A 23062-nucleotide genomic window follows, 5' to 3' on the forward strand; every position below is an offset into this window, starting at 1 on the left:
CACAGAGGCTTTACCCGCTTCGCTTGCTTGATTGCAGCGCATGAGTCACATTCGTGGATAACCTGTGCAATAATATCCATGGTCAAGTCCACCCCTCGATCACGAGCCCACCTGTATGTTGCATCTCTCCCTTGATGGCCTGAGGTGTCATGGGCCCACCGAGCTAGAAATAGTTCACCCTTATGCTGCCAGTCCAGATCCACCTCAGCCACTTCAATCTTGGCAGCCTGATCTACCTGCTGGTTGTTTCGATGTTCTTCAGTGGCCCGTCTCTTGGGGACATGAGCATCCACATGCCGTACCTTTACAACCAGGTTCTCTACCTGGGCAGCAATATCTTGCCACAATGTGGCGGCCCAGATGGGTTTGCCTCTGCGCTGCCAGTGGCTTTGCTTCCACTGCTGTAGCCAGCCCCACAGGGCATTTGCCACCATCCCAGAGTCAGTATAAAGATAGAGCACTGGCCACTTTTCCCATTCAGCAATGTCTAAGGCCAGCTGGATGGCCTTTACCTCTGCAAACTGGCTCGATTCACCTTCTCCTTCAGCAGTTTCTGCTACTTGTCGTGTAGGACTCCATACAGCAGCCTTCCATTTCCAGTGCCTTCCCACAAGGCGACAGGACCATCAGTGAACAGGGCATACTGCTTTTCATCTTCTGGCAGTTTGTTATACAGTGGGGCTTCTTCAGCACGTGTCACCTCCTCCTCTGGTGATAATCCAAAATCTTTGCCTTCTGGCCAGTCCATAATCACTTCCAAGATTCCTGGGCGACTGGGGTTTCCTATTCGAGCCCGCTGGGTGATCAGTGCAACCCATTTACTCCACGTAGAATCAGTGGCATGGTGTGTAGAGGGGAGGTTTCCTTTGAACATCCAGCCCAGCACTGGCAGTCGGGGTGCCAGGAGCACCTGTGCTTCAGTACCAACCACTTCTGAAGCAGCTCGGACCCTTCATATGCTGCCAATATCTCTTTTTCAGTTGGAGTATAGCGGGCTTCAGACCCTCTGTATCCCCGACTCCAAAACCCTAGGGGTCAACCCCGGGTCTCCCCAGGTGCTTTCTGTCAGAGGCTCCAGGTAGGGCCATTCTCCCCGGCTGCAGTGTAGAGCACATTTTTTACATCTTGTCCTGCCCGGACTGGCCCAAGAGCTACTGCATGAACTATTTCTCATTTAATCTGTTCAAAGGCTTGTCGTTGCTCAGGGCCCCATTTGAAATAATTCTTTTTCCGGATCACTTGATAGAGGGGGCTTACGATCAGACTGTAATTTGGAATATGCATTCTCCAAAAACCCACAACGCCCAAGAAAGCTTGTGTTGCCTTTTTGCTAGTTGGTGGAGACATGGCTGCTATTTTGTTGATCACATCCATTGGAATCTGACGACGACCATCTTGCCATTTGATTCCTAAGAACTGGATTTCTCGTGCAGGTCCCTTCACCTTACTTTGTTTTATGGCAAAACCAGCTTTCAGAAGGATTTGGACTATTTTCTCTCCTTTCTCAAAAACTTCTTCTGCTGTGTTGTCCCACACGATGATGTCATCAATGTATTGAAGGTGTTCTGGAGCTTCTCCCTGTTCCAGTAGAGTCTGAATCAGTCCATGGCAAATGGTAGGACTGTGTTTCCACCCCTGGGGCAGTCGATTCCAGGTGTACTGCACACCCCTCCATGTGAAAGCAAACTGTGGCCTGCACTCTGCTGCCAGAGGGATTGAGAAGAATGCATTAGCAATATCAGTTGTGGCATACCACTTGGCCGCCTTTGACTCCAGTTCGTATTGAAGTTCTAGCATGTCTGGCACAGCAGCACTCAACAGTGGAGTGACTTCATTCAGGCCACAATAGTCTACTGTTAGTCTCCACTCTCCATTAGACTTCCGCAATGGCCATACGGGACTGTTAAAGGGTGAGTGGGTCTTACTGATGACTCCTTGGCTCCTCAGTTGGTGAATGAGTTTATGGATGGGGATCAGAGAGTCTCTGTTGGTGCAATATTGCCACCGGTGCACTGTTGTGGTGGTGATTGGCACCTGTTGTTCTTCGACCTTCAGCAACCCCACCACAGAAGGGTCCTTTGAGAGACCGGGCAAGGTAGACAGCTGTTCAGTTTCCTCCATCTCCAAGGCAGCTACACCAAAAGCCCACTTGTAACCTTTTGGGTCCTTGAAATACCCTCTCCTGAGGTAGTCTATGCCAAGGATGCACGGAGCCTCTGGGCCAGTCACAGTGGGGTGCTTTTGCCACGCATTGCCAGTTAGGCTCACTTCGGCCTCCAATACAGTTAGCTCTTGGGATCCCCCTGTCACTCCAGCAATGCTGATGGGTTCTGCCCCTATATAGTTTGATGGCATTAAGGTGCACTGTGCGCCAGTGTCCACTAAAGCTTTATACTCCTGTGGGTCGGACGTGCCAGGCCATCGGATCCACACAGTCCAGTAAGCCCGGTTATCCCTTTCCTCCACCTGGCTGGAGGCAGGGCCCCTCTAGTCCTGATCATGGCAGTCACAACTCACTTCCTGTAAATGAGAATCAAGAGTCTATTACACTTAGAAATAAAATCAGCACTTCTACTCCTCTGTCTGGGGACTTGTTCACTGGAAATTGGAGCAGCAGCTTTCCTGGAAGAGCCTCCCTGAGTGACTGTTCTTCCTTGCAGTTCATGTACTCGTGCCTGTAGGGTCGAGGTAGGCTTTCCATCCCACCTCATCATGTCCTGTCTGTGGTCATGTAGGTAGAACCATAGGGTGGCCCGTGGTGTGTATCCCCTTCTTTGAGCCAAAGGACGCTTATTCCTAACAGCTGAGACACTGCTCTGTCGAGGTGGGGAGTAGGACAGATCTTCTTTGAGTTGCTGGACCTCTTGGGATAGTTTCTCCACAGCAGAGACGAGCGAGGAAGAGATATTTGTGTCGTAATCCCAGAGTCTATCAATCACCTCCGCCACCGTTGGTGTCTCGTCATCTTTCCAGGACATCACTGCCAATGAGTTTGCATGCGAAGATGGTGCGCTCCGTACAAACTTCCACCACATGGGTCATGTGCACTCGGCTTCATCTGGATCTGTGGATGACCGTTGATCGTCCAGGTCACCATAAATCACCTCAAGCACAGCTAATTCCCTTACATACTGGATGCCTTTCTCCATAGTTGTCCATTTTCCTGGGCAATATGTAACATCTTCTTTAAAGGGATACCTTTCCTTCACTCCAGACAGGAGTCGCCTCCAGAGGCTGAGGGCTTGTGGTTTTTTTCCAATTGCTTTGTCAACGCCCCCTTCCCCAGAAAGGGATCCCAATTGTTTGGCTTCTTTTCCCTCTAGTTCCAGGCTACTGGCCCCATTATCCCAGCATCGGAGCAGCCAGGTGGCAATGTGCTCACCTGAACGACGGCTATAATCTTTTCGTATATCTCGCAACTCGCTTAAGGACAGGGATCGGGTGGTCTCTGTTTCATTTATTACTTCTCCCTCCTCTCCCTGCGATGGCCCTGATTTTTCATCATCCCGTTCTAAACGAGTTGATGTCCGCTTCCAATATTTCGTCTTGTGTATGGGGGCAACTGATACTGGTACGGGTTTATTTTCTGAGCTAGCTCCGGTACTTGTTGTGGGGGTTTGAGTGGCTGCAGTGCCTGTTGGCAGGGCTGGATTGTCTACAGTGCCAGTCACTTTGCATTTCAATCCAGAGACATTCTCTTCCCCCTGGGGGCACTGAATACTGTTGAGCAGGGCTCTGTATGCATGGGCCAGACCCCAGCATGTTGCAGTTATCAGTGTCTCTCTGGAGTTCCCAGCGTAACAACATACTTTCTCCAAATATTCTACTAGTTTTTTAGGATTCTGCACTCGTTCGGGGGTGAAACTCCAAAACACTGGGGGTGCCCACTGCCCTAGGTATTTGCCCATGCTATCCCACATGTCCTGCCACTCGTAACTATCAAGCCTCGGGGAAGATTTCTGGGTGATATTCTTAAGTTGCTTAGTCAAAACCAAAACAACATGCCCAAAAACTAACAATAAGTGCACCTTAACCACCCAAGGATGTTCAAGATACAAAAACGTTGTTGTAACAAAGGCACAGACATCATAGAACAAAGTTGCAAAGGTACTATTCTGTATTTCCTCCATATAAAATCTCTCAGAGGAGGAGGTATAATTGCTAATTGCCTCAACAAGGTGGTACCCGAAGTACAGTAACGGTTTCAGCAAAAACCCCAAATACCAGATAAAGCTGAAAACGAGTCTTTGTATAACAAATCTTGTAGGCAAAACATTACTAATCACAGCAGAACACAGCAGACTCAACAAACCAACACCGATTTTTAACACCAACTGCAAAAAGGACAACATGGTGCTGTGACCAGCAGCTGTTATCTCCAACCCTTGAGCCCCACATTGTGCGCCAAAAAGACTGTCGTGGTTTAGCCGGCAGCTCAGCCCCACACAGTCGCTCGCTCGCTCCCCACCGGTAGATGGGGGAGAGAATCAGAAGGGTACTGCTCATGGGTTGGGATCAGAACAGTTTAATAATTAAAATTAAAAGAAACAACAATAGAAATGCAATGTAAAGGAGAACAACGAGAGGCGCAAAGCCCCGGGGGAGGGGGGAAGGGAGGGGAGGGGGAACGAACCGCCGAAACAAACTGCACGCGCCGCGCCGCCCCCGTGGTGCCACAGCCCCCCCGCCCCCCCCAATATACTGGTCATGGTGTCACATGGTATGGAATGAACCTGCCATTGGCCAGTCGGGGTCAGCCGCCCCCACCATGGCCCTGCCCCTCCCAGCCCCCCCCGCCACGCGGCAGAGCGCGGGAAGCTGGAAAGGTAGCCGACCCCCACAGTGAGGAGAATTAACCCCTTCTCAGCCAAAACCAGCACACATGTGAAAAGTTGTATTATGCTTCTGTATTGTGTTTGCTTCTGGTCCTCCCTGGACTGTGGAATAGTGGAGACATACACAGGAGAATTTTTTGTCCTGAAATTTGTAGTAGAAAACATTCTTCTGCATTCGGATTAGGGAAAGTCATATAGTATTTCCCGGTGGAGAGTCCCATTCTCTGGTCGGGTCATTTCTGACACTGTTAAAGTGACTGGTAATGGCTTTGAACTGCCAAAATGGTTGAAAGTTCAGCAACACACTGCCTCAGCTATGCATAGTTAGAAGGTGCCCCATTTTTGTCATGGAAGATCTGTACCCTTACCCTGTCTTAGTTGCCAGTGAAGAAACCAAATCCAGTGCAAGAGATGAAGGTGTGCCACCTGCAGATATACTGTCTTCAGACTGAGTGCATACAATCTGATACTAATTTAGGGCCCCGTCAGTGAACTGCTGACCATTTTCTACTATCCTCAGTTGGCTCTAGAATAAGAGTTTTGTAGGATCAGGCTGTTAAGGATCATTTGATTCTTACTGATTACGAGATTCTTAGCCCTACTAATATTTCTTGAATTAAGCTCAGAGTCCCGTGGGAGCTTTGCCATGACCTCAATAGGAGTCTTAATTCAAAAGGTCAGAGGCAAATAATACATCATTCAGTTCACAAGAAGTGTGCCAAATTTCTCATAGATATTCTGTCACTAAGGTGTGTTCAGCAAATATCCCTGCTGTTGGAAAGAAGATATTTCAGAGAATCCATTTGAACTAATGCATATTTCATTATTTTAAAACTGTGGATTATAGAGTCGTCATTTGGCTTTTTTTTCTCTTTATGCATCAGAGGTACTGTAAGTAGCCTAGTAGCTGTATACTGTGACTTACAGTATTTTCTAGACTGTGGTCAATATGCTCATTCTTTATTGACTTGAAATGTATTGTGTGTTCCATGCTGCAACACTGAGAGGCATAAAGGCAAGATATGTTTTGTAAAACTAAGTAGTTTTTTTTTAAAGAAAAAAAAGTGTCTGAAGTTCTCTTCAAATACTTTGAAGAGAGAGTTTTACAATCTATGTGCATTCAGAAGTAGCCAGTGGTTTTAGGAGTTAGGCTTGTGATATGGCAGCTGGTCATCAGGCTGTAAGCATGTGCTATTCAGAGTTAATGGCAAGCTTGAGGCAGTCCATTTATTGAACTTCTCCAACAAACCCCTCCACGTCCATGTCTCTTTTACTGTTATGTTCCCCACTCCCAAGTTATGCCAGGTTTTTACCATGAAACTGACTGACTGAGCTCACAGGAGGTTTCACCAAAAGGTATCTTTATGATTGCATGGTACAAGATGCACCATTCTGCACTGATTTTTATAATCCAGTGTGTGAATATTTTAGATTTGTCTCTGAAAGCTCTGTATAATGTATTTTCCTATAGGAATAATAGTAGAAGTTGTGTGTTTCTTTCACTTCTTTCATCATAGTGCTTATTAAGAAGTAGTCGTATTATTTACTGCAGCTGTTTCTGGGCGCTTTCTTTAAAGATGCAGGGAAGGTGGTGGTGTTCCTAAAGAAAACTCATTAGACAAAACATTCTTATGCTTTGATTTGACTTAAGCAGCACCAGAATATTTTTTTAAAATGCTTATTAAAGTAAAATACCAAAAATATGCTCTGAACGTGATGCATCAAGTAACAATTGTGCTGAGGTGTAAAAGTAAGATAGTTGCTACACTTTGCCTATAAGATGCATTGGTTTAATGGCAGTGGCAAAACAAATGCGGCTTGAGAGCTCCATCTATCTCACCCACTCGCCTTTTCTAGGTGCTTCTGTTGAGGAAATTTATTGAATAATTTTTTACCATGTTTTATTAATCTCTGACTTGCATCTTGAGCGCGTCTGCAACTTGTCAAGGTTCCCTGGGTTAAATTGCCAGCAAGCCATTTGCAATTAACTTCCAACAGCACAAGCCTTCACTTTGTTTCCCACTGACCACAGTTGCAAGCATGTAGTCCTCTTCCCAGAAGGGAGGAATTACTCTCCGCTTCTCTCTGTTTGGGTCAGGACCAAATGAGAGACACTTAATAATTTTACTATATGGGAAGTAACTTTGATTCCGTCTGTCTAAAGCCTTTATGTGGTTTGTAAAGCAATTAAGTAGGACTTAGGACACTGTTCTACCAGACAAAAAGCCCTTAGGACAGAAAATAAATATACTGTATTAGTCTGAATATTAGTGTTGTTGCCAGGTTTGAGAGGTTTCATTTTATTACTAGTACTGTGCCTATGCAATTTTGGGTGAAAATGTACTGCAGGTAGTGAGGTGCTACGCCCACACATGAATTTTTTTCTTCAGATATGAAGTGGTTAGAAAAATAGGAGTCATTCAGCAATAAGTTTACAAAATATATCAAACTGCTTATATGGATCCGGATGTTTCCAGTTTTCTGAAGCACAGGTGGGACTTTGTGCTGGAAATAGTGCATGTATATTCTTTCTGGATCATACAAAACTTTTAGCATCTTTTTTATAAATTTCAATGCCAGACAGGACATACTTTATATAAGGTGGGTTTAATACTGACTAGACTAAAACTGAATGTGTAGATAAATGACCTACCAAAACCTGCATTTGAGGAACATGAGGATACATAAATTGAAAACTCTTTTTTTCACCTTTCACAGTGTTGCTAATTTTTGTAGAAGTTGCTCAGGTAGCTGTCCTTCACATAGTACTACAAAATTGTTGCTTTCCTTACCCATCCACCAAATTAAAATCCATTTCACCATAAGTTTTCCTTGTAAATACTCTGCTGCCTGGAATTGTTCCCTCGAAAACTGTCTAGCACCTTCACAGTAGATGTCCAAAACCAATTTCTTAGATTTTTAACCCTTTCACTCATGCTAAACACTCATCTATAAAATTCAGGTGGGTTTTTTTTGCATGTGTAAAAATGTTTATATTAGTTTTTAATGCTACGCTGTTGATTTTACTTTCAATTAATTATTACAAGTACGTGAATCTTTTTCTGGCATTTTTTTTTTCTGTCAACATTTAGAAGTATTTAAATAAGCTGAATAAAATAGAGACTCTGCTTTTCTCTTAATATTTTGGAGTATCTTTAAATGATGTTGTCTGATAGCATATAACAATTCCACAAGTGTAATGTTGGCAATACCTGACACATTAAGATGAACAGAATGTAAATTATGTATCTTATAGAGGCAGTTGACATTTGTTCCTATTTAATTGCTCACTTTTTTTTTTGGTCCTTTTTGTTGTATTATGTTATAATAATAATGAGATAAATTAAGGTGTGGTATGAACCTTTGCCCTGTAACTCAAGCTGAATTTATTCTTACACTGAGTTTATGCAAACTGTAATTTTCACAAGCAAATGTTTTGGGCTTTTCCCAGAATTAAGACTTAGGAAAATGCCATGATAAGAGGCTTTTCATGCATAATGTGAACTTGCTATCAAATGAAAAGTTCTGGAAGTCTTTAAATCTTTTTCCACTGTAGATTTAATGAGCCTTGTTACTAACTTAGGTACTCAAAAATATCTGGAAAATTAATTTTGTTCAAGCTTAACTTAGTAGCTGGAAGTACATTAGGATTTTTCATATAGTGTTACTTGTCTAACCTCTGCAGTGGAACTGTACATATAATATTCTTTTACTGACTCATCATTACATTACTGTGACTGACTCATGACATTTTCCTTTGATCAAGGCAGCTATTTTCACACATACAGTTCATAACAGAGAGTGAGTTATTTTATTGTTCAGGTTAACATTTATTATATTTCAAGTTAATAATTTTAAGATGGCCAGATTGCAGCTATTTACTCTGTTTTCAGAGTTGAGAAGGGCTAGAAAGACTTTCTGGTCAGTTTTAACTGAGTGGGACCCTGAGTCATTGAAGATCAGACAATAATTATGGAAATGGGGGCTACAGAGGAGCAGAAGACTAAACATGCAGTTACCTTATGTCTGATAATGTGTATTAGCTGCTGTCATGGAAATGAGGGCATATACTTGAAATAGTATCAACTTTTACCAAGTATCCTCTCCATCTGCTTGAGCAGCAGTAGGCACTTAATTTAAGGTAGGAGAGTTTCAAGCAGAAGAACAAATGGTTTTACATGAATTATATCCATACTCTGATTTTTTTAAAGGTGGGTTGGGGTTTTTTGGTGGTAATACTGTAAATGAGATGCTGGAATAGGAATCATCTATTTGAAAAAGTTGAGTGAAATTTCTAAAAACTGGAACACCAAAACTTACCTTAGCTGTTAAATTAGCTATGGCTGAAGAGAAAGGAGAAAAAGGAGTGACAGATTTATGCCAGAACAATTTGGGTTAATAAATGGTAAAGAGCAGTGCAGTTTTTTGCTGTGTAAGATTCTTAATTTACTGTTACATATTTAAATGTTTTATAGAAAGTTTCAGTACATGCTGGATGATGTTTTTTCACAATAATAATACTGGGGTCTATTTACTTGTAGCCTAGCTTTGACAGATATTAAGTTCACGTCTCTGTATATTTTTCTAGTTCTGACTGTCACAAACTTTTTTGTAGGTTTTGGTCTTTTTTAAAATTCACCTGAAAGTATGAAGTAGCCACTAACATTCAGGAGCTGAAGCATGTTGTGAGCTAGAATTAAGAAAGTTGGCAAGATTGAAAAATGCAATAGAAGGGAACTATAGTAATGAAATTATCGTTAAAGTAATGGAGAAACTGATTTTTTAATTTTCTGACTGCAGTGATGTAATTTAAATTAGGATTACAACAGCTTCTCTTATAAACCATCAAACATAACTTCTAACTGGAAAGACTGACCTTGCAAGTGGATGCGAGGTCTTTGTTTACAGAACTTCACTCCATTGCCCACTGCATCGGCTACCTTTGATTTAAATTATCTTTCGCCCTTTTTTTTTCTGAGTTTATGGGAGACTGATTAAAATTATTAAATAGGGACACAGGAGCTGTAAAACATCTTGAAAAGGATAGCTGTAAGCTTAACTGTAGAAAATTAATTAATACTCTTCAGATACTTGAAATACAGTCTTAATGTATGGCCTGTTGGGATTTTGCCATAGAACTGTAGGCCAAGCAGAAGTGTTGATCAGCATTTGTATCCTGACATATTCCATCTCTCTTGTGCTAAACAAGGCCACTGTAAACAACACAGTTTTAGTTAAGAAGCTGATCCCAGGATGAAAGATAGATGAAATGATCTACAGACTGTATAAGGAATTCCTCATTAGGAATTAACGGTAAAGCTTTTCATAATCTTTCATGCTTCAGCTAAAAATATTAGCAGCATAAAAATTCTTCATGGGGCAGAGTTGAGGTGGTAGCTGCAGAGTAATCAAAACATGAGAGGCACGTTTTCCCTTTTTATGGGGAGGCCTCTTTCAGGCCTGTCATATGATGGATTTGAAATGAAAGTTTAACGGACTCTGTTTCTCAGATAGCCATCTTTCTACAGGTTCATTATTAACAACAATTTAATCTTAACCTGCTCTTTTTCTTTTTTCTGAGCTCTTGATAATTCCTTTTATTTGTTTAGCAGCAATATAAGAAAAAATACTCAGATCATAAAGGTAAGAAGTGATCCATATTAATAAATAATGTTAAACCAGTCTCCAGTAAATTCTGCAGAGCATTTACTCCACAGTTGTTTGAATTAAAATATAACAAGTGTAAATAGCATGTAAATAGTGTGAATGAATTTTGTATTTAACCTGTATGCAATAGCATGTGAGCTGTAATTGTTCCTCCCAGCACTATATGAGTAATGATGATGCCATTTTCATGGCTGATGCTGTATAAAGCAGTTTTTCAGCTAATGTTCATGGCATAGAGACTGTTTTGTTAATGTGACAGAAAGTGAGACCTGGGAAGCAAGTGGTTGTATGATAGTTCTTCAGAAAATAAACATGTAACATTAAGTAAAATAAAATTTCAAAGTTTATGAATATGTTTTTACAGAGTCTGATCCAGAGCCATTAATGCCGATCTTCAAAACGGGCAAGAAGGAAGACCTGGGAAACTATAGGCCAGTCAGCCTCACCTCCATCCCCAGAAAGGTGATGGAGCAGTTCATCCTGGAGATCATCTCCAGGCATGTAGAGGAAAAAGAGGTTATCAGAAGCAGTCAACGTGGATTCACCAAGGAAAGATCATGCTTGACCAAGCTGATAGCCTTCTATGATGGTGTTGACTGGCTGGGTCGATGAAGGGAGAGCAGTGGATGTTGTCTATCTTGACTTCTGTAAGGCATTCAACACTGTCTCCTGTAACAACCTCATAGGCAAGTTAAGGAAGTGTGGGTTGGATAAGTGGACAGTGACATGGATAGAGAACTGGCTCAACAACAGAACTCAGAGGGTCATGATCAACAGGGCAGATTCTGGATGGAGGCCTGTAACTAGTGTTGTTCCCCAGGGGTCTGTGCTGGGTCCATTCCTGTTCAACATATTCATCAGTGACCTAGATGATGGGGTTGAGTGTAACCTCAGCAAGTTTGCTGATGATACCAAGCTGGGAGGAGTGGCTGATATGCTGAAAGGCTGTGCTGCCATTCAACGAGAGCTGGACAGGCTGGAGAGCTGGCCACGGGGAACCTCATGAAATTCAACAAGAGCAAGTGTAAGGTCCTGCGCCTGGGGAGGAACAACCCCATGCACCAGTACAGCTTTGGGGCTGACCTACTGGAAAGAGGCTCTGTTGAAAAGGACCTGGGAGTGCTGGTCAGCTGACCATGAGCCAGCGCTGTGCCGTTGTGGCCAAGGCGGCCAATGGTATCCTGGGCTGCATTAAAAGGAGTGTGGCAAGCAGGGCGAGGGAGCTTATCCTCCCCCTCCCTTCTGCCCTAGTGAGGCCACATCTGGAGTACTGTGTCCAGTTTGGGCCCCCCTGTTTAAGAAGGACAGGGAACTGCTGTAGGGAGTCCAATGGAGAGCTACAAAGATGATCAGGGGACTGGAGCATCTCCCTTATGAGGAAAGGCTGAGAGACCTACCTGGGTTTGTTCAGCCTGGAGAAGAGGTTACCTATAAATATCTGGAGGGTGGGTATCAGGATGATGAGGCTAGGCTCTTTTCAATCGTGCCCAATGACAGGACAAGGGGCAATAGGCACAAATTGGAACACAGGAAGTTCCTCTTAAACATGAGAAAAACCTTCTTTACTCTGAGGGTGACAGAGCAGTGGAACAGGCTGCCCAGAGAGGTTGTGGAGTCTCCTTCACTGGAGACTTTCAAAACCTGTCTGGATGCATTCCTGTGCCCCCTGCTCTAGGTGTACCTTCTCAAGCAGGGGGGTTGGACAAGATCATCATCCCTTCCAACCCCTACCATTCTGTGATTCTGTGATTTAAATTTGTTACTTAAATTACGAGCCAAGTATACCAGGTTCTTGATTATTCCAGCTACTTCAGTGCTCTTTTGGAATGATACAGACTAATTTTGCTTTCCTTCAGAAGTCGAAAAAGGTCTGAAGTTCTCTACCCTGAGTCATACCTCCTGAGTTTATGTGGGTGCAGCTCTGTCTCGCCACTCAAATCCACAGTGTGTTTTGCAAAAGGAGAAAAAAAAAGTCTGAAACTTTACCCATCAGGGCTCCTCACAGGATCAAGTGCTTCAGGGGCTGTCCTAAGTATTTCCTTGAGAATAAGGACTTGTGACGATACTGGCTTCTTTCTCATAGGTTCAAAACTGGTGGTAGCCAATTGCTTTAATCCTTAACCTTCCTACATCTTATATTTTGTCCAAAATGGTGAAAAAAATTTCTTTGCTGTGTAGAAAGAAGGGAATGCAATAATGTAACGTCATTTAAATTAATTTATCTACTTTTATACCCATCCTGTTCAGTTTCTACTTTGTTTTCCTTTTAATGAAAAACAGATTCGATCCTATTAAAAATTTTTCTTGCACAAACTGGGACACTAATAATAAAAACTAAACTAATTTATATTTTAAATTTACAAATTGCACATGTGTTGTCATATCATTTATTACTCCACTTTGAAAAAGCAGGTTGCTGAGTCGTTAGCCTTTCTAGATGTGTGACGGTATCAGTTTAGTGCAGGTATGATTAATAAAGCCCATACAACTGCAATTCAAATCCTTATGAGTAGTTAGGTAATATATTAGTATTGCATACTTCTGTGTCTGCATGTATTGTAAGGCAAACTAATGCAAGCTGACTTGAAATCACAAACAGAACTGAAAATTCTAGCTGGTTGATGCTTGAAGACTGATAAAGTCACCCACTTTGTCTAATGAACTATTGCTTTTTCATTAGCAAGTAACAATTGTAAGGACTTACAAGAGATGTAAGTACATGATGGTATCTAAGCACTGCTTGCAAAATTTATCAAAAAACACAATGAAGTAATCTTCTATAAACAGTTTAACCAATGTTAACTAAATTAAAGTAGTTTGTTAGTTAGCAGCAACCATAGGAGAAAAAGACTTTGAATCTGGCAACTTAACAAGGGAAGGACACTGACAGTGTCACTATCCCTTCACCCAGTATGTTCTCTTCTGAGTTCTTCTATTCTGGGTTGTCTTTAAGCCTGGATATCAACTCAGTCTTCCAGTAGGGTTACAGAACTTGCTCTGTGAATCAAGAACAAACAATTCGCTGTATTTTGTAGTGACCAACATTAAGGTGTTTCATAAGATATTGTAGGAATGTGCAGTTGGCAAATATAAAATAATCTGCTCAAGTTATAGGTCTTAGCCGAATATACAGAGGATATTATGAAGTTCAAACCTTCAATGTCAGAATGTTCCTTTGCAGCTATTTACTTTTATTAATTAAAAAAAAAATCTACCATGCCAGTCCCTTCTTGAGTCTTATTAAAGTGCTCCCTTCAACAGCTTCTTGTTGAAGTTGATAGGCCTATAGACATTCATTGTCTGAAAAGTATTCTTTTTGATTTTACAAACTTTTCTTTTCCATTACTTTACCTTATTTTTTTGTTTTGAGTTGGAATAATTGATTTTTAGTCCATACACCTATATTTGTCTGGGTATTTATCTGTAACTGTGGAATTTTCTCAATACAGAGGGCTTTCTTTCAGTAAGGGGTACTCAAAGAAGAGTAATGAAGTGATTGAAACGGTTTCTGAAATATGGCAATGGTATTGCTCTTAAAATCACTAATTTATATAAAAGAATCGTGATATTTGCAGTATGGTTCTCTTGTGCTGTCTTTTTTTTATCTTAACATAACGCACCTTTGCATTGATGTTTTGTGACTGTTTCTTACTATGCAGTCACACTGATGTTCTTCACCAAGATCCTGCAGTGAAAGCAGAAAGACTGCTTCTGTTAATTAATTCAGTTAATTCAGATCTCTGGAATATGTAAGAACAATTTAAGTTTCTTCTGTAATGTGTATTACTTTGGAATTAATGGCATAAATACAATTCCCATCATTTAGGCCATGCATGTAGGCTTTTTAAGTTTTTCCCAGCAGAATAATAGGTGTGTATAATGGTGAAAGCATTTTACCTGAGTATCACAGTTGTTGTGAGAGGGCAAAGAAGAAACAGTCTCTGGAATAACTCCTCAAGCCTCAATTTTTATAAGTTCAAAGCTCATGCCTTTGATTTGCATTAAAAAGTAGATTGCCAAGCAATATAGAATGCTCTGGTTTTGGCTGGAATAGAGTTAATTTTCTTCACAGTAGCCTGTATGGAGCTGTGTTTTGGATTTGTGCTGGAGAGAGTGTTGATCATACAGGGATGTTTTAGTTACCGCTGAGCAGTGCTTGCCCAGAGTCAGGGCCTTTTCTGCTCCTCACCCCACCCCACCAGCGAGTGGGCTGGGGGTGCACAAGGAGCTGGGTGGGGACACAGGCAGGACAGCTGATCCCAATTGACCACAGGGATATCTCACACCATTATAATGTCATGCTCAGCATATAAAGCTGGGGGAAGAGGGACACACACTCAGAGTGATGGTATTTGTCTTCCAAAGTAATAGTAACTATGCATGATGGAGCCCTGCTTTCTTGGAGGTGGCTGAACACCTCCCTGCCCATGGGAAGCAGCAAATGAATTCCTTGTTTTGCTTTGCTTACGTGCAAGGCTTTTGTTTTACCTATTAAACTGTCTTTATCTCAACCAGCGAGTTTTCTCACTTTTTCTGATTCTCACCCCCATCTCACTGTGGGGGGAATGAGTTGAGCAGCTGTGTGGGGTTTGGTTGCCACCCAGGTTAAACCATGACATACAGCTAAGGATACTAGTAGATTTTGTTGTCTGTTTCAAAATCCATATTTAAAAGCAAATTCTTTTGTAATAAAACAGAAAATCTTTGAGTAGAGCCTTTAGAGAAAGGGTCTTGTCTTTCTTGTATACTTAAACAATGTATGAAGTGGTTTCAGTGTCAATATATTACTATATCTTAAAATACATAACTGTAATATTGCATAAAGTTATGCACATGTATGTGGCAGCAGTTTCTGATCTTAAGGTCTTAAAATTACAGTCACATACAGATAAAGGAAGTAGGAACAATAGGGAACAGAGGCACCTAGAAATCAGTGACTTGCCCATGATGGCAAAGGGACTGTACTGCACAACTGGATAATTGAATCAGTATTTCATCCTCCTTGGCTAGTATGTGATTTGCAAAGTCGCTTTTCCTTACACAAGAGATCCTGCTGGCATTTTCAGAGAGCTTGTCATTCCACACAGTGCTGTGTATCAGGGCTTTTCAGATGTTCTGGCAAAAAGAATCATGTCTGAAAAGGAAATGTAGGGAGTAGCCAAATGGTTTCATGAAGAATAACTGGAATATTTGGCAACCCAGGACATTCATGAGTCCCTAAATTGTTTGGTGCTTCTGCATTTTATAATGTACTGATATTCTGTAATTGCCTCTATGTTTTGTTCTGTCTAAATCACAAAATAGTCAATTCAATGGGAAGGAAGTGGAGGAAAACCACTTTCTCGTCATCCATGTGTGTTCAATGTATGCTGAGAGTCACATGACAACGTATGAGAAACTGTTGAAAAAGGTTTCCAAGCTCTGTTTGATTTTTCTTTCTTTTCTTGCAACATAAACATACCGAGTGTTTGTACTAAGTTTTCTAGGCTTGTGTTTTTTTCACACAACTACTAATTTAACTGTTGTTTTCAGCAGCCACACAGCTTTGGCCTTGGCATCAGAGAACACCTAACAGTGTAATGCACCTTTGGGGGTTGGTTTGGGCACCAGTATATAAGGGTGATTTCCTCTGATCCAAGTCCTTGTGCTTCTGTCCTCATCCTCTACAGCACTGCGGAGTCGATCAGGACGGTCCATCATCAATGGAAACTGGGCAATTGATCGACCTGGGAGATATGAAGGTGGTGGGACGATGTTCACTTATAAACGCCCAAATGAGATCTCCAGCACTGCAGGAGAGTCGTTTTTAGCTGATGGTCCAACAAATGAAGTCCTTGATGTCTATGTAAGTTTCTTGAATTTTGATTAATCTTCCTGATGGAAAAAAAAATGTTTAGTTTGTTGTTAACATGCAACACTAAAATTCCGTTCAGTACCTATACTTTGTTACTGTTTTCTTCCTTTAATTTTGAAACATTATTTTTGATATTTTACTATTGCTTGCTGTTGCTTTCATCTTGCCCCAGATCATAAGAAATCTAAATAATCATGAAACCTTTTTCTCTCAGACTTACTGATCCAATCAAACCAATTTTACTGTTTCAGTAAAATATAGATAAAGCATACAGTTGTCTGGGTTGTGTTTTTTTCTGAACTGAATACTTTCCTACTCAGGCAAATTTGGCATAGTTTAATTCTACAGTGAACTGAAGCAAATACCTGAATCAGACAAGGGCTCTCACCAAGTGATACCATCTCTGTTTTGTTTAAAAGATATCTCAGTCCAGACAACTACAGAATCTGGGATTTGTAGCAGAGCAGTTTTAATATGAAGCTGTGCTAGGACACCATGGGTAACAGCCATTTGAGAAAGGAAGAGAGAAGACAAATTGTGGCTAAGAAGGGGGAATCATATTGAAAAAGCTGTTTACTTCAGATAGGACTTCTATTGCATCATATTGAAATAAAAAATACAATTTGGAATACAATGGAATAGATTACAACATATTCAAAGATAAATGGCATGTTCTGAGATTATACACTTTCATGTGGCAAAATCCATTCATTGAAAAAACTATATTAACTGGTGATACAGTTGTTTCATCCAGCTATGGCTTTTTTGCCCTTAAGTGAAATATGGGGTGGAAAAGTGAGTATGCTGGGTTGTTTCATAGAGAAATGAATAGTAACTACCCTGATTACTCAGCTGGAAAAAGTTAGATGTTGGCAAAGTGATTCCCCATCTGCTCTATGGTGTCTTAATAAAGCAGTGTAATTAGTTCTTTTTGGATAATTTCTGATTAATTACAATTTAAGACTGGCAAAAGCCCGGAAGATTAAATGGTTCAGCTCCTATATTCTTCAATGCAGACTCCATGTTTTTAAAAGATATGTGGCATTGTGTAGTTACATTCCTGCTGTGAGCTGATGTTTGGTCTCAAGCTTTTATTGCCAGCTGATTGATGCCTAATACATAATGACCCCAAGAGGAAAGGATTAGGAAATGGATTAAACAGATATTTTCAAAGTAATACCATAAAAAACCCTTAAGCTTAAATTTATCATACTTTAATGTTTTAGTTTAGGCTTAGTCTCTTATTTTTAGCTTTTGCAGTGAATATAAGAAAGCTGGCATGATGGGCATAGCTTTATCAATTTTGCTCTGTAGCTGCTATTATGGATCGCCAGATCTAATTTGACTGGACTCTTATCTGAGATGTTTCTTGTAGATCTGAGGAATGCTATAATACATTATAAGGTGATATTTTAGTGTCTTTTTCAATATAGTGTGGGAAGATAAAAATGGATAGTGCTAGATGAAAGAAAATCAATCATCAGTATGACATAGCCTCTCTTACGGGTTTGAAATTTGTAGCCATGCAGATAGAGACGTCTTTTTTCAAACTTTGTCTTGCAGTTCCTCAATCATATAATTCTCTTTTCATCAATACTCTGTGTAGAAAATGAAGCGATTTGCAGATGGGAACTCTAATTGGCTTTCTATTCTTTTTTTTCCCTGAGATTATTAAGTCTTTCTTCTACTCTAAAACTGTAGAGGAAAAAGCTCTCTGAAGTTACAGCAGGTTATAATTAGTAAGATAAAAAGAGATGCAAGTTTTGTCCAAGTGTGAAGTATACATTGCTACAAAGACTTAGGTCCACTAACTCAAAACAAAAGACTTAGGTCCACTAACTCAAAGCAAAACTATTGTACAAATCCAGGTATTTTCCTGCAGGAAAGGTGTGACAGTATATTCATAGGGACTTCACCAGTTAAGCTCTTTATAACATGTGCCTGTCAGTTGTTTTGAGAAATGTGATGCAAAAACCATGGGAACCATTGGAAAGCTGTTCCTGTCACCATCTTAAGAACTGGGTGTTGGTTCTGGAAGCTGGGGGCTGGTCTTCTGCTGAAGTCATCTTCCCACAGTGCTCAGTTCTCTCAGGACCAAGCACAAAGAGGGTGTATTTTTTTGGATAACAAAGTGACATGGGAAGGACCAACCCTTACAAAAAGTATTACAGGTCGTTCAGAAAAGTGAATGATCTCTGAGGGACAGAGTTTGGAGGAACAGCTATTATATTTGGCAAGGAAAAAGTTATTTTGACACAAGGAAAAACAAAGGTCTGAATCCCTAGTTGGTGTTAATTGGTGTGACTAATTTAGTGAACCCTTGAAGCCTAAGTATGCTCTGCTGGGTTATAAAGCCATTGGCATAGCATGACTTTTGGCTCATTGTCAGAACCAAAGAGCTAGTGCAAGCTAGCTAGTGTTTGTTTGGTTTGTTTTTTTTTAAAAAAAGTACTTAAAGTGTAATCCCAGGCTTCTACCAGACTGATCCCCACAAAGAGTTCAGGACTTTAAAAGCAGTGATGTCAGTAGAAGCAGTACTGAAGTAATCAAAGCTAAACTAGTGAAATTAGTAGCTGATGGCATCCCTGCATTTCTGGTGTGAGTATGCTCAAGCTCTCAGCAGCAGCAATGTAATACAAGCCAGCTGGGTATGGAGTATGCTGCTAACAGTTTTAAAAAGCTTTCATGAATTCATATCTTGCTCAAGTCTAATTATGCCTAACTGCTTAAACAAGTACACAAGAAGTGACACTGACTTTCCGAGGCATGCTCATGTCAGCTCACATAGACTTGTGCAGCAGTATTCTGAAAACACTCAGCTTAATTTTCACATTTAAAGAAGAAAACCTTATGGTTCCTGCCTGTGTTTCATAAAGAACACTTCAACAGAGTTGTTGTGCCTAGCTGTAAAGCAGTGCAAGTCTGTCTGCACTTACAGTACATCTTCATTCAGCTGAAAATGAATGTGGAAGGATGCAGGAGGGTTGCACGGGCACTTTTCAGCAGCTGTAATAAGTATGGGGGCCTTTGTAATCTGCTCACTTGATCTTTACTGAGAAGTGCTTATGGTGAGAGCAGAATAATGTTAGTAATTTTAGCTAGTTGATTGTTGAGTCTCCATTGAGTGCAGCGGAGGTAGCTGCATGGGGATGAAAGGAACAGTTTGATTTGTGAGATGTTACATGCAGAATAACACATGTGCTGTCTGCATGTGCTCCGTTCAAGTACAATTGATAAACCTTAAAAAAAGCAGACTTGTAGATTGAGGTCTGTGGTATTTATTTTTTTCTGCTTTGTTTCTTCCTTGCTTATGTTTTCTCAGGCATCTGTCAAGATCCTTCTATCTGAGAATGTTTTGGTGACCTTAGGACCGTCTCTTCTGCTGCTGAGGCCTGCTGTGAGCCTCTGCTGCTCACATTGGCAAGAGGCGAGGCCGTGGCTGGTGCAGCCCACAGCTGCGCCTTCGCCCCAAGCATGTCGGGTTTACATTCTTAAAAAAAGATTTAGAGAAACAGTTTCTCTGCCATCACAAGTTAGCTCAATTTGCAAACCTGTGTTTTCTTATTTTTTTCCAGAAACTATTTTTCTTTCATTTTTTGGAGACAGGTATTAACCATTGTTTCTATTCTGACCAATCATAAATAACATTATGTAGTTGATCAGTTCAAGTACATATTTAAGTACTAGTAACATAATAAGTGGAAGAACTGAATATGTGGCTCTTTCTCTTTTTAGATGATACATCAGCAGCCTAACCCAGGTATACATTATGAGTATATCATTCCAGGAGACAATGTCATTAGTCCTCAGCTGCTTGCTCACAGGAGGCCAGGTAAAATGCCACTATTTCCTATTATTAAACACCTTTTGTTACCCAATAAGCTAATGGAGAAATTAATACCATTAAACTCAGTGTAAATGCTGCCATTGTTGTGGGAGAGGTACAGATTTTCACCCTACATGTTGAAAGAGAAGTTTGCATAGATTTGGTAACTTCAGTGAATTAATACTGGCAGGGACTATTTATACTGTAGCAGGGAATCTGGTCACATATTTCTGCTTTCAGTAACAATTTTGTTGTTAAAATGTTAACCATGGTGTTGCTTGAGCTGGAGTGTTGTAACCATGTCTCAGAAACTAAATAGAACATGATCTTTCTCTTCAAAGTTTGAGATAATTTAAAGCAACGCTTCACAGTCTCTCTTTCCTCTTCCAACTGGAGAGGATCAAACCCAAAACTGTTGCATTTCCAAGCTGGGATCTGGACAGCTCGTGCCGCTGACTGAGCTGTGGATATGTGCTGTGTGTACTGGTATGAAGTTCTGAAGGACAGTAGAAAATTTGCAAGCAAGTTTGGTCCTACTTTTAAAGCTCATGACTTGCCTTGACAAATTTCTAAGTGTGTTTGCAGTCTGTTTGTAACAAGGAGCAGCTGTGCTTTGACATGGAAGGCACAGAGTTCAGAGCATGGTACCAAAAAAAAAACCACCTCTGGGAAATTTTGACACTGGGTGCATTAATGGTACAGTGTGTTTGGAGATTCTTCAGTTTTTGATGTATTTGCTGGCTGAGACTTTGTTATCTTAGTTTAAAACAACATAATCTTTGCAGGACACCATTAGGAGGTCTCTGCATAGCAGATTAAAGCTGCTTTCAAGTTTTATGATGGTCCAGTTGTGATTATTAGTGGATGAAAACACAGACAGATATTTGCAAGTGAGGTTCATTATTTTACTTTTTTTTTATTGTCCACTGTCAGGGGAGCCCTTGAATGGTCAGTTAGGAATGCGAGAAAGTACAAATCATGAGGATGAGGATTTGCATAAGGAGACAGATACTCTCACTGGACAGTCAGCTGGAACTTTTCCAGTTATTCAGCCAGGAAGATTTCCTTCTCATCAACCAGAAAACCAGGCACCTGCTGTGCAACCACCAAGACAAAACCGAGAACACAACTGGAAACAGATCGGAAAAACTGAGTGCTCCACTACATGTGGGAAAGGTAAGTGCTTCATACACTGTGCACAGAAAGTAGATGGAAAGGATGGAAGGAAGACGCAGTGTGTTTTCTCTTCTTTTACAAGCAAAAGACACATCAGTATTATTATGTGTGCTTATATTTAAATCAGTAGAAACAACAAAAATGAAAATATTAAAATCAAAGTATGTAAATTAAAAGGGAATATATAGCATTTGCCTCTGAAAGGAAATATTTCAGGCTTTTATGGCAAGCTGCTCTCTGTCACACCCTTGATACACAGCTGCTTTCCTCAACATTCTTTGAATTCTTTACCCTTCCAGTTGGCTGCTCCAGCATTGTCAGATACACCCTCAGTGCTTTTTGTGTCTTTGTCAAGAGTTTTCTTTGAAAAAAGACATACTGGCAAGGGAACTCAGCTGACTGTCGCCAGTTCATATACATTGAGAACATTTGCTTCCTAATTCGTTCGAGAGGACAATTTGCTATTTTGGTCCAAGGCCAGATGAGTGTCCATGTTATAGCTACAGATAGAGCTAAAAAAATCCAGCAATATTGATACCAGTCAAAATTGCTTCCCAGTATACTGAGAACACTTCTTTTCCTTGGAGAAATTACTGCAAAGTGTTAGAGCTAAAATATAGCCTATGAAAGTCAGAAGGCTTTTTGAAGTCAGCCTTTTTGTGGAGAAAAGGAGGAATTATTTTGGTTGGGATCTAAATACATTATGCATCCTTAGTACAAGTCATATGGGCAGAATCCTTAATTGCACATGATTATTGTTTAGCAGCTGTCAGTAAGCATTACCTCCTGAGTGTCTGGATTATCATACATGTGGTGAATTTAGTATCCAAATCAGGTGATTTATGATGCAGTTGCAGGAACACATCAGGCGAAATGTCTTCTTCCTTCATGTCATAGAAGTCTTGGCTGTATTTTGTATGGACCTTATGGACACTTGAACATATTTCTTGCCATTTCTTCAGAGAGCTGGTAGCTGTTGGCAGTGGATTTAATTAAATCTGAGTCAAAATGATGATAACAAAATTGTAGGAAAACAGAATTAAAAGGCTATCTTTCAGCGTCCTGTACAGCTTAAATTTACTCCATGAAGTTTAGCAAGAGAACTGTCAAAAATGAGTATTTCTTTTCCCATTATATGGAGAATGTGTGCGTGTTCTGATCAAGTTAAATTCAAAAGAAAGCAGACCTTGAGAGCAGGATCCTTGACACTGTTGAGACTGTATGAACATTCCTTGTGATCTTGGTATGAGAAGCCTGTGTTAATGCCTGATGCCCCTAAGGCATTTCAAGTCAAACTAGGTTATATAGGCTGACAAAAATGGAGTGAAAAAATCAGAAAGAAATCTTGTACTATTTAAGGCTTTGTTTTCATTTTGTGTGTTCAATATAGGACACTTAGTTCTTTTTCCCTTTTCCCATGTTTTCCTTTTTTCTGCTACTTTATTTATTCAAACAGAAACGTAGATGATGTGTGGTCTTCAATTTTCTGTTGTGGTTTTTTTTTTTTTTCAAAATGAGCCTGTCAAATCTAAATAACATTAGGAAATTTTAAGTTGGAAGGAGAAAGAAAGAAAAGAAAGAAAATTTATTTTTGTGCTACCTAAGGGAAAAGGGAGGATATAAATTAACAGTTCTGATGAAAAGCTATGGGATTTCAAAGCACTTTCCAGTAAAACGTTGGCTTGGAAAAAAAAGACTATAACC

At 40.6% G+C, this 23062-nt stretch overlaps 1 protein-coding gene across 3 annotated transcripts in view; it reads left to right on the top strand.

Moving 5' to 3' along the window:
* THSD4 (thrombospondin type 1 domain containing 4) overlaps positions 1-23062 on the top strand; it is a 349965-nt gene that overhangs the window by 300136 nt on the left and 26767 nt on the right. For all 3 annotated transcript variants that reach the window (XM_075100208.1, XM_075100207.1, XM_075100209.1), the window contains 3 exons: positions 16172-16347; positions 20092-20188; positions 21116-21358. In XM_075100208.1, the coding sequence (XP_074956309.1) occupies positions 16172-16347; positions 20092-20188; positions 21116-21358 (516 nt within the window). The remainder of the gene's footprint in view (positions 1-16171; positions 16348-20091; positions 20189-21115; positions 21359-23062) is intronic.

The sequence above is a fragment of the Phalacrocorax aristotelis genome, chromosome 7, assembly GCF_949628215.1.
Source record: "Phalacrocorax aristotelis chromosome 7, bGulAri2.1, whole genome shotgun sequence".
In the NCBI taxonomy this organism is placed as follows: Eukaryota; Metazoa; Chordata; class Aves; order Suliformes; family Phalacrocoracidae; genus Phalacrocorax; species Phalacrocorax aristotelis.